The sequence below is a fragment of the Amblyomma mixtum genome, chromosome 1 (genome assembly GCF_055824585.1).
Source record: "Amblyomma mixtum isolate Tamu chromosome 1, ASM5582458v1, whole genome shotgun sequence".
Classification (NCBI taxonomy): Eukaryota; Metazoa; Arthropoda; class Arachnida; order Ixodida; family Ixodidae; genus Amblyomma; species Amblyomma mixtum.
The window spans coordinates 313,532,838-313,548,527 of NC_143012.1; the positions used below are offsets into that span (position 1 = coordinate 313,532,838).

The 15,690-nt window shown below is 46.2% G+C and overlaps 1 protein-coding gene and 1 pseudogene across 1 annotated transcript in view; both read left to right on the plus strand.

Annotated features, from left to right (window-relative positions):
- The window catches only part of nompC (no mechanoreceptor potential C), a 93,149-nt gene that overhangs the window by 13,770 nt on the left and 63,689 nt on the right, over nt 1-15,690 (plus strand). The window contains exon 3 of the mRNA XM_089566987.1: nt 13,764-13,862. Within this exon, the coding sequence (XP_089423113.1) occupies nt 13,764-13,862 (99 nt within the window). The remainder of the gene's footprint in view (nt 1-13,763; nt 13,863-15,690) is intronic.
- Nucleotides 8,843-10,026, plus strand: LOC149372504 (iripin-2-like; annotated as a pseudogene).

The window sequence follows — 15,690 nt, forward strand, 5'->3', positions numbered from 1 at the left end:
GAATACTACCCAGATAACTCGAAACGATGCGTCGAGCTCACCCTTCCTCGTTTACCTGACACCAGAGCATGCTACGTACGACAGCTGAAATGTCAAATGTGAGGCAAACTTGATGCTCCTGTTGACCTTCCCATCAGTTTTATTGCTCCCTTGCGCAGCAGTTCAAAATAGTGACCTATGGAATCTGCTCTCGTTCATCTAGTAACACCTTTCACGGGGCTACATTTTGTATTTCCCCTTTCCAAACCGGCAGACCGAAAACGGAGGCCACGTTGGCCAAAGCAATCCGCGACCAATCGCCCGTTCGCAGCTCGAGTCCGGCTCCGTTCCAAGCGCAGGGCGTGTCGCGCTGTTACCCGACGGTGTAGGTGCGCGCACAGCGGAGGAGCACCCAGTTTGGCTCGCGGCTTCGAGCTGTGCCCGAAACCATTACGACGCCACGGCGGCGGAAAAATGTACAGCGCTTGGATCACGCTTCGCTGGTTGCGCGGTAGCCGCTCACCCAGGAGGACCAGGCCCGGCCATCCTTTCTTTTTAATTCTTTCACCCCACCATTGCGCCGGATTGGCTGTGTTCGGGAGGTCCGTCGCAGAATTTTAAATGCTCTTTCTCCGGAATTGTGGGCGTAACAGCTTTGTATTGGTGAATCTCTCTCTCTTCACCGGTGCTGTGTAGCTGTCTTATTAGTCACTCCGTTCGTCCTTCGATTATGGTGTGTGAGTCATTACCACTTTTTTTTTTATATTTTGTCGAAAAGCACGATCGGTTCAAAGAGAACCGTTAATGTACGTGTGTCTGTTTCCCTGAAATGTGGTGGAGTTGAGAAAGCTGTTAAAGTTGGCGCCAGCAATTAAGAGGCTCATTTCTCAGGACTGTTCTAACGGATCAACGGAAGACTCTTGGCTGTACTTTCACGGGCGTATAAGATCACCGAGGGTCAGGTTACAAGACATTATATACACTTTGGAGTTCTAAACAAACCGATTTTGCTGCCACGTAAACCTCACCCTTGCCCCTGTCTGACGTGGTGCCAGAGATATGAAGCAAGAGGCGTACTTTGACAAGCGCCATGTTGCCAGGATCCCCACTATGTAAGCAACACAATATGTCGTAAGGGAAGAAAGGCCGCAGAAACACCCCTGCCTCCTTCGCAAGTGCGCGTGCGCACAGGCAAACATACAGTAACGGTCCTATTGCGTTTGAATGAAAGAAGGAAATGTTCGGCGGAACCGACGTCAGCTGTTCCTGCTCCCAGAAACGGAGGACGCCAATCCAACTCCCACTGCGTTTCAAGGCAATGAACGCTTGCGTACAACCGCAGTCATAAAAGGCACACTGAGGTTAAATTGAAGTTAGCCTATACCGGGAGGATATCGCGTTCTAGTAGTAAAGAGACCATTCGCACTGAAAACGGTGCTTTTTTGCGCTAGAAAATGCGAAAAAAAAAGTACAGGTATCGCCATCAGCTGCGAGTTTCGCAAGTAAAATGCATGTGCCGACACCGATTAAGGGGCGCGTATCCCACTCGCTACGCCATTTGAGGTGAATGGCGATCTACGTCTTTAACTTCAAAACAGTGGAAACCCGTCCTTTTCGGTAAGGACATCACGAATTTGGATCGACTGACGGGAAGATACTTAAATCCGGTCCTCTCGGCGGTAAATGCATCATTTGCTGCTGGAAAAACGCCAACATAGCCAGGAAGAGCCAGGGAGTCAATTTTTACTGGCAACAGTAATAGCACGAATTTGTCTTCAGTATCCCGTCAAGGGAGAGACAGGTGAACGGAGAATTAAGACATGTTCCAAGTATGACAGCCTACGCCGAACAGGGGCGTAGGCAGAAATCTTCTTTGGTTGGGACTCGGAGCTAATGAGAAGCAAAAGAAAATAAAAAAAAGAGCAAACAGGCTCTCTGGTGTGTAGCAGAGTGCGCAGAAACTTACAGAATTTCCCAGCATCCTTTTTGTGACTTTTCCAGCGAACGAGGAATCTGGCTTACCGGCAGCGCAATAACGTATGTTCGGCTCAATGGCGCGGCTTCGTTACTGTCATGGTCGTGAACAACTACGCCTACAGTGGCGCGACTTAAACATCGCCACCTTGAGCCACCCTGCCTTGAGTAGCACAGCAACGACGGTCGCTTTTCGAAACTTTGTTGGAAATATCTGTTCTCTCTCACTTCCGCCTGGCTAGAACTTCCGGAGTGCAGACGCGAAAGCGCGAAAAAACTGAGGTAGCAGCCCGAAGCTGTCGCAGTCCTAACAATATAAATATTTCAGAAACGCTTCAGAATTAAAGTGGAAAGCGACGACCTCTCGCTCTTTGCAAACGGTGTCATGATGTAGCGTCGTCGTCACCATCATCATCATGATCAACCTGACTACGCCCACTGCGGGGCAAAGGCCTCTCCCATGCCTCTCCAATTAACCCTGTCCTTTGCCAGTTGCGGCCACCGTATCCCCGCAAACTTCTTAATCTCATCCGCCCACCTAACTTTCTACTGCCCCCTGCTACGTTTGCCTTCTCTTAGAATCTACTCCGTTGCCCTTAAGGACCAACGGTTCTCTTGCCTCTCGAAATGAAATCGGATGAGCTTGAATTTAGCTTATAGTAGCAACTTTAAGAGAATGGACGAGCGTGAAGACACAACAGGGCTGCAGCCCTAAGTGTGTTCACGTTCATCCTTGTTCTTCAGGCACAGTTAGGCGCATTCAAGTTGCTATTCTTAACCTGCTTTTGTAAACGAGCCACCGTTGTACTGCTTACTTACATGCGCGCACGGCTGACTCCAGATAAGTTAGCGCCTTTGTGCACAGCCTGTCTTTTTCACACGAAGTGGTCTCGCAACAGCGGCTGTGTGTACTCGCACCGCCAGGCGGCGCCACCAGAGCCGCCACCGTCGCAGAGAAGCGCGCTGTTCGCCGGCGCGTTAAGCTCCGCCAGAGCGCGTCCGGCGAAGGGACGTCAACTGCGAAATGCACGAGGCCTGCAGAAGCATGCGTTCGCATTGGGCAAGCGCCCCCTTCCCGCCACGCTGAATGTTAATAGCCGCCCGCCGAGCGCGCCGGAGCGATAAACTAATTAGTTTTGAGCGCGGAAACTATTAGTATACCGCTTCTCCCCTGGACGCTCCGAACTGTCCCATCAGCACGACGAGCCTAGTTGCGTTAAAAAAAAAGAAAAAAGAACAGATTAGATTAGCTTAAATACATGCATAACATATGAGTAGACGTGAGAAAATGAGTCTGCCATGCCACGAGCGCAGATTAATTTCCAGTATATTTTGGGATATCATCACTTATGCACACCGTCGCATGTAAGCGGGTCCACGCGTTGTCGGGGCATCGTACGCAAATGAGTCTTCAGGCACGTCGTTGCCGGTCGCTCGCCGCTCGTTGAGGCTTGTTAGCGTAAAATTCCTTAACCTTTGGGTCATCTGCAATGGACAGCCTGCACAAGAGAGAATGTTTTGTTCCCCGTTGAGGCCACCCATTCTGTGTACACAGCTGCTCTCGGCAGGCGCGCTGCTTTCAGCACCATGTATTAAACTGAGAACCTGAAGGCTCAGACTGTCATCACAAATGAAATGAATAAATTGAGAAGTAGCAGTAGATTACTCTTTGGACCTCAGCATTAAGAAATAAGATTTAAACAATTTGTTCCAAATTATTTCGACCTCAGACAAAAGAAATAAATTATTAATAATCTGCCCGGACTTTCTCAAAATATACGGTGCAAACAGTCAAACTCAGTTCATTAAATTTAGCGCGACAGAGACACACCTTCCATCTCAAAATTTCATGTATAGATTGCCTTCGGATCAGTTCTGGCAGCATGAGTTCTTTCAACCTCCACAAAATCTTGGTGCAAACGAGAAAACATAAAATGGATGTGGAAGAGCCCCAATGGTGAGACTAAAAATAAAACAGGCTTCATACTATGCGCTCACCCTGATATCGTGCATGATGTGGAGGTCCTCGGAAAGGTGCGTTGTAGCGACAATAGGATGGCAAGGTCTTGAAATAGCCTAGAATATCATGAAAACACAGAACAAAGAAATGAAGCGGAAGCTCATTAAAGAGCTAGCGGGCAGAGGGAAAGTGGAGGAATTGAGAATATCGTTGCAAAACAGATATTCGGCTTTAACTGAGGATGATGACCGTAATGTTCGAGCAATGAACGATAACCTCACAGCTATCATTAGGGATGGCGCTGTAGAAGTAGGCGGTAGGTTGGTTCGACAGGATACGGGCAAGCTATCTCAGGACACGAAAGGCGTGATTAAGGAACGCCAAAGCATGAAAGGGCTTAACCCCACTGACACAATGGAACTGGTGGAGCTAATAAATCAATCAATAAGCACAAGGTAGCCGACATAAGAAGGTTTAATAGGGAGAGAATCGAGCATGCTCTAAAGAACGGAGCTAGCCTAAAAGCGATCTAGAGGAAACTGAGCAGAGTAAAAAAAACAAATGCATTCGTTGATAGACAAAAGGAGGCAATGTCATTAGTAATATGGAAAAGATAGTTAAGTTAGCCGAAGAGTTCTGCGCAAATCTATACAGTAACCAATGTAATCTGGGCGTCAATGAGAGGCGCAGTAACGCACAGCACTGGGACACCCTTCCAGTAACGAAGAAGAAAGTAAAGAAAGCTTTAAAAGCATTTAAAAGAGCGAAAGCAACTGCTGAAGATCAGATAACATCAGACATGTTGAAGGACAGAGGGGAGATAGGGCTATGAAAACTAGCCACCCTCTATACGCAACGCCTTATGACCTCGAACGTTCCAGCAGCGCGGAAGAACGCTGACATCATCTTAATTCCTAAGAAAGGACATGTCAAGGACATGAAAAATTACACACCGATCAGCTTACTGTCCGTTGCCTACAAGGTAATAACTAAAGTAATCGCAATAGACTCCGAACAACAAATGATCAGGGAGGCTTTCGTATTGGGTACTCGACAATTTACACTATCAATAAGGTGACATAGAAATAAGCAGAGTGCAGCCAACCCCTATGTATAGCCTTTATAATTTTTATACTTAGCTAGAAAGCATTTGACTAAGTCGAAATTTCAGCAGTCATGCAGGCAGTGCGAAATAAGGGTGAGTCGGAACTTCAGCAGTCATGCAGGCAGTGCGGAATAAGGGTGTCGAAAGAGTCTTATGTACAATATGTACAAATAGTGGAAGAATCTATAGCGGGTGCACAACTACCATAGTTCTCCATAAAGTCAGCAATAAAATTCCAATAAGAAAGGGTGCCAGTCAAGGAGACACGATCTGGCCAATCCTATCCAACACTTGTTTACACGAGGTATTCGGAGGCCTGGACTGGAAACAGTTGGGGATAAGAGTGAATAGAGAATACCTCAGTAATCTTCGATTCGCTGATGGCATTGCATTGTTAAAAACAGGATCAATAAGTTAGTAACGCAGAGAAGTGCTGTAGGTCCAAAAATTAATATGCACAAAACCAAAGTAATGTTAACAGTCTCGGAAGTTAACAACAGTTTAGAATTCGTGGCGAGGGGCTGGAAGTGGTAAGGTAATACGTCTACTTAGGGCAGGTAGTGACCATTGATCCAGATCATCAGAGGGAAATATCTAGGAGAATAAGAATGGGGTAGAGCACATTTAGCAGGTTGTCTCAGACAATGAATGGTAGTTTACCAATATGCCTCAAGAGAAAAGTGTACAACCGCTGTATCTTACAGGTACTCACCTATGGGGCAGAAACGTGTCGGCTAAAGAAAATGGTTTAACTTAAGTTAGGCACAGCGCAGCGAGCTATGAAAAGAAAAATGATAGTTGTAATAACAGACAGGAAGAGGGCAAAGTGGGTCAGGGATGAAACACTAGTTAATGACACCCTATTCGAAATCAGGAAGGAGAAATGGGCTTGGTCAGGGCATGTTGTGCGAAGGCAAGATAACTGCTGGTCCTTAAGGGTAATAGAGTGGAATACAAGAGAAGGTAAACGTAGCAGGAGAAAAAGTTAGGTGGGCGGATGAGATAAAGAAGTTTGCGAGGTTAGGGAGGCCGCAGATGGCACAGGGCAGGATAAATTGGAAGAGGCCTTTGTCCTGTAATGGGAATGGTCAGGCTGTTAATGATGATTATGGTGATGAGGTGTAAAATTAAGATAAGTGAAGAGCGGAGTGGGTCAGAAAATAAACGCGAATTAGTTCCCTGACCAAAGCCGACAAGCGGCAGTTCAAATGAACCTTAGAATAACTTAATTACACAGGGGGCACCTCTCCGAAGCTCCCGCAGACTCACTTTTGCAGCTGTTTAACAAAATATGGACATTAGTAAAAATATCGCAAGCTTGGAAAAAAGCAGTTGTTGAGAATTTCCTGAAGCCGGGAAAGCCACCAACCTCTCCTGGTAGTTATAGAGGAATAGAACTCACGAGTTGCCTCGCCAAATTTTTTGAAAGTGTGTTGAATGCAAGGTTAATATTTATTGACGAATCCCATGAACTTCTTTACATCCACCAATTTGGATTTAAAGAAAAACATGTTCAACAACTGACCATCTCCTCCGACTTCAAAACAAAGTCCGGAAGGTGTTCACACACAAAAATACTGTCTGGCAGTTTTTTTTTTTGTGTGTGTGTGTATCGAAAAGGCCTACAGAACTACATGGAGATTTGGGATTCGCTGCGGCCTAACAGACCTAGGTATCCGCGGGAGGATGAAAGATTTCTTGCCCAACTGTTCGTTTCATGTACGCCTGGCTTCAATTCCCTCTCGGAACTTTATTCAGGAAAATGGGGTACCTCAGGGGGGCATTTTATGCCCTACACTCTTTGTCATAACGAAATAAATTCTATAACCAAAATAATTCCAAAGTCTATCACGTATTCCGCGTATGTAAATGGCCTTCAAACTGCATGCACATCGTCCAGCCTAATCAACATGTGAGAGAGATATACAACTCACTATAAACAAACTTTCCGTCTGGGCAAACGAATTTGGATTTAACCTCTCCTCACAAAAAACAGCAGCCGTTCTTTTTTCGTTTAAATCTTGGGCATAACTATATTTATTAAAATCCTGCATTCCTACCGCACATAAACACACTACAAAAGTGCGCCTCCAAATTTCTAAACATACTAAAAGTGTTCTCAAGGAAGCATTGGGGGTTTGATAGAAAACGCCTTCTCCACATTTATCGCTGTTTGGTAAATTCGTCGTTAGATTATGGCTGCACTGTGTACGGATCAGCAACACGGTCACACCTTAAATTAGGTCAAGTGCATAACTCAGGCCTGCGCCTCTCGTGCGGTGCATACAGAAGATCTCCCATAGTCACCCTCTGAGCAGAAACATAAACCCCCGCTTGAATTTAAAATTACCGCTCTAACTTGTAAATATATGCTTAAAGTGCGATCTCTACCAAAGCACATCTGCTATCCAGTTGTAACGAAGTGTGCTTCTAGAATTATATCCAACTACAAACCTCAAGCTATCATGGCTCCCTCATAAAAATGGTTTATAGACAGTCTATAGAATTCTTATAGCTGTTGCCTTCCTATATATTTTTTCTGTTCATAGTCTATAGGCTATCTATAGACAAAAGTCTACTAAAATTGTATGGCCATAAATCTATAAATTGTTGTATATAATAATTGACTTATAATTATATTCAACAACAAACTTCAAGCTATCATGGCTTCCTTATAAAAATGGTTCGTAGACAGTCATGGACTTCTTATAGACTCTATTGCCTTCCTATATAATTCTGTCTATTCATAGTCTATAGGCTATCCATAGACAAAAGTCCACTAAAAGTGTATGGCCATAAATCTATTGATCGTCTGTACACTGTCTATAGCAGTTGTATTGCCTATAGACTGTTCTCTAGGATTGGTCTATAGAGAGTCTATAGACTATATTGCCACGTATCATTGCAGTGTTTGTTCGTTCACGCTCAAGGCAGCAGGAAAGGGTCGTTATCACTTTTGTTCGTGGCGCGAGAAGCGACCAGACTAATCTCGATTGTTCGCAGCCATGAAAGGCTGCATCTACGTTTTTCCAGATTACCGCAGATGATCTTGACCTGTTATCTGGAAGTTTCCTTGCCGGCTTTAAATTGAGCGATGCCGCGAGCGGCGGACATTCGTAGTTCGACGACCGCCGAGCACGCCTGTTGCTTACGCCGCCGCCGAGTGATTCAGTTCTTTTGAGGGCGCAAGTCAGCCCAAATAAAGAGCTTCGTTTGAAAGTCTTTGTTGCTGTCTTCCTGAACGCTGGACTGCCGTCACTACAACGTGACAATATAGACAGAGGTCTAAGGACAGTCTATAGACTGTCCAAAAAAGATTTTGTAAAAGCTATGGCCTTGTGATTTAAAGATACGTGCGAAAATCACAGCATACTGAACGCATTACTTGACATTGCCCAAAGACGGGATCCACTGTCCCCATGGTACAATTTTACTGCAGTCTGCGATTTCAGTCTTACACATAAGATAGGCTGGCAATTCGACGATGGAGTGATAAAAGTGATAATCTGGATGCAGTTCTTAAGCGCGTTCTTCCTTCTTATTATCTTCGGGTTGTTTCTCAGACCAGAAGAAATCTAATACTTTATCTTGCAGACGAAGATAAGCACGAAACTGAAGCAAAGGATAGTCGCCGACACTCTGCGGGCAGCGCTGTGCATCTTCAGCGGTGAAATCCGAGAAATTTTTTCCTGTGGCCGTTGCGAAGCCGCAAAAAATGCACGCTGAAAAAAAAGAAGACCGCTGCGATTAGGCTTAAAAAGAGCCGTCTGGAGCTAAGTGCGTTCAGAAAGCATCTGCGATGATCGCCAAGTTTTGCTCTTTTGGCTGTGCTCGCTCTGGTCTCTTCAGAGGCCGACGATGCACAACTCGCCAGAGCTCACAACCATTTCGCCGTGAAGCTGCTAAAGCAGTTGGCGGCAGATAATCCCTCATCCAATGTCTTCTTCTCGCCAACGAGCATCGCCGCAGCCTTCGGCATGGCTTATGGCGGCGAGGGAGGAAGCTCGGAAGCCGAGCTGCCATCGGTGCTCGGGCACACCCAGGTCGGCCTTACCCATAAGTCGAGGGTCCTCGCGGCGTACAGAACCTGCTCGAACTTGCGTCCTCACCGAACGTCACGCTGGAAGTGGCCAACATGGTCCTGGCACAGAACAACTTTCAAGTATCCCAGAGCTACAGGCAGCAGGTGCACAATGTCTTCAACGCAGAGCTGAGGTCCACAGACTTCGCCAACGAATATCCCAAAGTGGCCGCAGAGGTCAATGCTTGGGTACGCGATAAGACAAGGGGGAGCGGCATCTTGGAGGCATCTTGGAGGCATCGACGGCATCTTGGAGGAAGGTCAGCAGCAGGATATCATTCTCTTGATTCTGAGCGCCGTGTACTTCAAGGGAAGCTGGGAGACCATGTTCAATCCGGCGGACACCGAAAACAAGCCCTTCCTCAACCTGGACACCACAGAAGTCAGCAAGCCGGCAATGCATCTCTTTAAGCGGTTCCCGTACACCCACCTCGACATGCTCCACGCGGCTGCCGTGGAGATACCGTACTCAGGAGGCAGGTTCAGCATGGTGGTCCTGCTTACCGATTCTCCGACGGAGCTGGCAGCTCTCAGGGATGATCTGTCCCTCGCCGTTCTGGAAGATGTCGGCAGAAAGTTGACTCCCAGACGGGTCGCGCTCACGCTGCCTAAGTTTGAAATGAGCCTCCGCTATGCCCTGGTACGCGCAATGCGAGCCCTCGGGTTGAACATTGTTTTCAGAGGTGGTGCGAATTTCACACGCATCAGTGAGCGTACGCTGCTCCGCATTTCGGATGCTGTCCACAAAGCGGCTCTGGAGGTGAACGAAGGAGGACTGCCCTGACTGATTTGTTGATAATGCCTGGTTCATCTGCGATCGACGCTTTGTACCCTGTGGAGTTCGTGGTGAATCGCCCGTTCCTATACTACATTAGAGACAGGACGAACAACCGCGTCCTGTTTATCGGTGAAGTCCACAGCCTTTGATGCTTGTGTTTCAATTTCATCGCGAGAGTAATTTCAGTTAGCGGAACATTGCCACCCAGCATAACTGGTTAAATGCGGCAGATGAAAGGCACACTATTGTTCTCGGAGAAATAAAGCGTGTCCTCGAATATTTCCTGTACCTGTTTTTAACCATCTGCGTTCGTTAACAAGTAGGAGAACCACTTAAGAGAGTTTCACACTTTCACACTAACCTTCCATTTCTTATTGTCGAAATCACATGGCTAGCTAACAATTCTTGAAATCGGCTCGTGCTCTCTCGGTCGAGTTTGTTTTCGGCTTATGTTTCAATATCTTAAAAAACTTTGTGGTTTAACCAAAACCATGGCCGACGAGTTTAGTCGGCCATGGCCGACTAAACTCGAGTTTAGCAACCGAATGCATGCCCCGCCTGTTCACCTAAGTGTTGTGTCTGCACGTAAAGTTTAGTGATGTGTAATAATGTGTACAACAGGCAGCGCCAACTCAGTGACACCGTGCGCTGCCGCAAATGACACTACAACCGAACTATTGCCTTAACTTTGTTTCTGCTTCCCCTGTCTCAGGCGTGAGGCCTTTGTTTTAGATAATTTTGTTCATTGATTCATTTCTAATAAGCACTAGCTCAAAACTGTTTACGTTTATTTGTGAAATCTCGCAGTTCATCTCTTGTACATTATCCCTTGTTGACGTACGCTGTTTACATCTCAGTGTCAGAACTGACATCAGTGCAATGAATTTCCATAAATAAGAACATCGAATTCAAACGAAAACCCCACAGTCAAGGTTAGTACTAAACCTCTGGTTTAACCGATTCACAGAGGTAGAGCAACCACAACCAGAAACTCTTAATAATTATGGAAACAACAAAACATTTCAGCTCTAAATTTCTTTAAAATGAACGGCAGTCTACTTCCGTAATATTTTTTCGAGTCGCTTACTCCTTTTTGTCATGAAATTTTCGTGCAGGAACCTAAAGTGTAGAATTAGAAACGGCAGTGCTGATAAGTGGATGTATAGGGACATATTTGAACGAGTGGAACCAGCCGAGGCTACTACTGCCGCCGCGATGGCTCAGTAGTCATGGTACTCGGCTGCTGACCCGAAAGGCGCAGGTTCGATCCCGACCGTGGCGGTCGCAATTCGATGGTGGCGAAATACTAGAGGCCCGTGTGCTGTGCGATGTCAGTGCATGTTAAATAACGCCATGGGGGCGAAATTTCTGTAGCCCTCCACTATGGCACCCCTCACAGCCTGAGCCGCTTTGGGACGTTAAAACACCCGTTAACCTTAAACCAAACCAAGACTGCTACTATTTTTTTGTCCTTTTTATATTTTGCATCGCAGGTTCACTCGTTCAGGCTAAAACGCGATGTCGAGGGTTTCAATCTGTTCTTTCAAAAAGGAACGATGTAGTGGCACTGGCCTACTCTGTACACTGACCGCACTGGAGTTAACCCACGTGTCTGTCAAAAAACAAAACAAAGCAGAGGCTCAAAGCAAAACGAGAATAAAGCAGCAGGAGCTGCGTTTGTAGATTGCGCCAACATCGATCCGTGCGCCAGCGTGGACACGTGCCCGCTCGAGCCACCGATTCCCTTCCCTAGTTCCTCGACACACACCTTTATTTCTCTATGTACTCTTCCTCTTTACACCTTTCTCTTTTTTATCGTCCTCGACGGGCAGCCCGTATCGACCCCCCTCCTCTCCGCTTTCGCTAACACTGACGGTTCAGCGCTGAGCACCGCGACAGACACGACACACCGCCCGAAGCGTGATGGCCATCAGGCCTAGACTGACGCCTGCGCTCTGTAGACAGGCCATAACTTCGTACTCTCGCGCAATAAGTTCGCAAAGATGCTCGCCGTGTACGCACATGGCTTTGTGCGTTCTGTGCATACGTGTAGTTGATGCCGCCAGTGGCTCTTGTTTTTTTGTTGTTGTTGTTGTTTTATTTTTTCTATGCTCGATAGCGCCCAAATGATTGCACAAACCTTACGTTCCCTGCGTCTTGACATTCGCGGGGATACCTTTCCGAGATTCCCGCCATGCTTTCCGTAAATCACTCGTGCGCTCGCAACTGCAATGGGCGCTGTATCCTCATTTTGGTTGTCCGATTGATCGCGTACACCTTTGTCAAAAGTTTTGAGCCCAAAAAGTTTTATTCTGATAACTTCCACGGATGCTACAAGTGCCCCACTGCATGGCCAATGGCGGATTCATGCGACTTGTGCATGGGCGGTCTCATTTGAACCATGTATTTCTTCGACGAATTTTCGTTAAAAAATACGGTTCATTGTGGTTTTCCTATGTAAAATTTCTCGCGGAGTTAACAGGTAGAACAATGTGAAAAAATGGCTCTAAGTACACAATGTTTGCTTTGGCGTACACAAAAACAGAACAACTTGAAAATTGGCTTTTAGTTATATTAGATATCACGTTCTTGTATGGTTGGTGATCTCTAATGGTGGCCGTCCAGAGAGGAAGGCGCTTCCACTCGTTAGATGCGCGCGGTACCAAAGACTGAAAGGAAGCATTTCACCTGCGGTGTGGGATAACTTTACGAGAGAGTGATCGTGTCTGGGTGATATACAGGGTGTTTCACCTAAGACTTAACACAATTTAAAAAAAAAGGCTTTTTGGGTTAGCAGAACGCTTTTTGGCATAGCATTGTCAGTGGTGTAGTGCATCAAAATGAAGATAAGACGGGCTAATTAGCAGCATGGTTAACTAATACTGAACAGATAACTTTTTATCTATCACTGTTAGGCTTCTTAATTACTGAGAGGCGTGTAGCCCATCGTAAGTAACATCCATATTAGTTTTTAGAATTTAGAGAACGCGGCTACCCTCGGTGCTGCGGCCCAACAAATTCTGGCTTCATCGCACCAAAATGCAAGCGCTTTCGGGAAGCTTGCAGGCAAAGAAACCTCTCCAGTGCAGGTAACTCGTCCAAATAGCCAACACTTGTTGGACCACAGCGCCGAGGGTAACTGCGTTTTCAAAATTCTAAAAACTGATATGGATATGGGATATATGATATTGCCGCGAATCTTTGTAGTGTTTGTTTGTTCATTCTCCAAGGCCACCGACACGCCGCTTTATGGCTTCGTTTGTGACGCAAGACGCTCCTAGATTTATCTCGATTGATCACATCCAGGCGGAGCCGATTCTACATTGTTCCAGAATGTTCTAGTAACTTTCCAAGCTTTATCTCGAAAGTTAGCTATCAGCTTTAAAGACAGCACGGCCGTGAGCGGCGGGCATTCTGTTCGACGACCGCCGAGCACGCTTGTTGCTACACCGCCGCTGAGTGATACAGTTCATTACGGGTGCAATTCAGCGCAAATAAAGAGTTTCGTTTGGAAGTCATTCTTGCTGTTTTCCTGTTCGCCGGACTGCAGCCACCACCACGTGACAATATGATCTGGAATACCATTGTCGTGCTACTACTACTAGTACTACAACTACAGTACTACTACTGCGAAATCGCGAGCTGTTTCGAAGGATGATGAACGAAACACATCGCGAATAGTGCATATCCTTTGCCGGTATTCCAGTCATATAACCTGCGTGATTTGAGTAGTCATCGAAATGCTCTGCGCTGACAACACTGTCAAAAGAGGAGAGCTGTCAAACGCCAAGTTGTGTTTGGCGACGTAGTTCAGCTACACGCAACTGCATACATTTCGCTTAATAAGCGATGTTATCTTACTTCCTTTCTACTTATTTCCGCCCAGGACGGCCAGACAGCCCTGCACCTGGCCGCCGTCCACGTGAGGGAAGACATGGTGCGACTGCTGCTCAACCGCCGCGCCGATCCGACCGTCACAGGCGGGGTAAGTGCTCTCTCTTTGCCCACCCGTTCTTCTTTTAATGCGTTAGCTTTAAAACCCCCACGTTGGAAAAATCTGTCCGTCCGCCCGCCCGTCCGTCTAAAGCCTCGGTTGGCAGTTGGCAATGTGAAGAGAGAGAAATCCCTCCTCCGCTCTCACAGGAGAGAACGAGAGAGAGAGAGAGAGAGAGAGAAAGAAGGCTGGAGGCGACGGTTCAAATTCAAATTCAAATTTTATTTTGCCACCATGGTACAGATGATGGCGGGGACCCATAGTAAAAGCTGCCGTTTGACAGCTTGACAAGGCCACGGGCCCCCACTTTGACAGCAATGCAGTGGGTTGGCGTTTTCACACACACGCAAAAAAAACATATAGCAAAACATATAGCAAAATACATATAACAAAGCTCTTATCAGGTTACAGTGGTCAGCATAAAATGAACAGCATTGTGCTGGCTGGAAAGAAAGCTTACAATGATGGTGAAAGAAAGAAGAATTAGGTAAACAAATCACAGAAAAAAAAAAAGGTTAGGTGTAGTGTAAAAAATACTCGAACAGTTTGTGGCGTGTAGTATTTTGGAGATCAATACCGTTTTGTGCGAGTTTGTTAAGAAGTCGTGGTAGAAGTCGCGGTTGGCGGGTGGTGAAGTAGAAAGCGGTTAAACCCTCTCTCCACACTCAGGGGAGAGGAGGAAGAGGGAAAAATGGGACGCGAAAAACGAAGATCGTCTATAATTTTTCACTACTGGGATCATGGGGCTTGGAGTAACTTCCTGCTTTGTCAGGCTCAATGTCTCTTTGGTGCCTCTCTGCGCCCTTAGTGGGTAAGTATAGTTATTGCGGTATTTTGAGTTGTAATTACGAAAGCTTCACTGCGGAAACGAGAAGTGACAACCAAAAGTAATCAAGGAATAGTGAGAAAGAAAATAAATCATTGTAACTCTTCTTGACAAGCCGGCTGGCTTGTCAGGTGAAGGTAAGCGTTCCGGGCAAAGGACGCAGTTTAAGAGCTTGACCTCTCATTTGCTAGCGCTAGCTGAACTTTCCGCTTCAGAGTCGTCAATCTGTATGACGAGGTGCAGTTTTCTGTCTGTGTCGCCGCTTCATTAGAACGCGTCTTGTCTGCGCATTGCGTATCATTTGAGCCATGAACTAAATAGCGAGTAAATTAGAATTGCTACTGCTACTGTAAACAAAGCAGAGGCAGTGCAATACCCCTGCCACACAAACATTTTCAAATGGCTACTGAGTCGAGAGCCTTCGAGATTCTTAATTGCTATTGAACCCGGAGGTGTTGTGCCACTGCTACCATAGAGTTTCTTACTATTACCTAGAGGGAAAGCTGGCAAGCCGTCTATGGGAGTTTGCATGGAGACCCCACGTGACCACCTCAGCCACCATGGGCGCTCAAAGCATCATGGGGCGGTGAGCTACTTGTTGCGGAACTGTAACTTTTGGCCAAAAAATAATAAAAAAATAAAGCTGTTTGATAGCTACAAACGTCCTAACATTCAATATCTTGTCTAATGATTGCAACAAACGAGCAGAAAAGCATTTAAGTGCAAAGTTTGCCTAAAATAAGACATGACTAGCTTTCCTATTGGCCAAGTGATGAACACTAAAAAAACTAATATTTCGTAATTAACAGGCGCACTTTTAAAAGTAAATATGTTTTCAAAACAAATGTTGTTTAGATACTTTAAGAGGTTTTTTAATGGCATTTCGGAAGAGTAAAACCTTTTATTGGCGTCGTGTGTCGTCGCGTCTTCACTACTATGGCTTTTGCACACTGCGTTCGCGCGAAAGTCGTCTGCGCACACACGAACTACGTT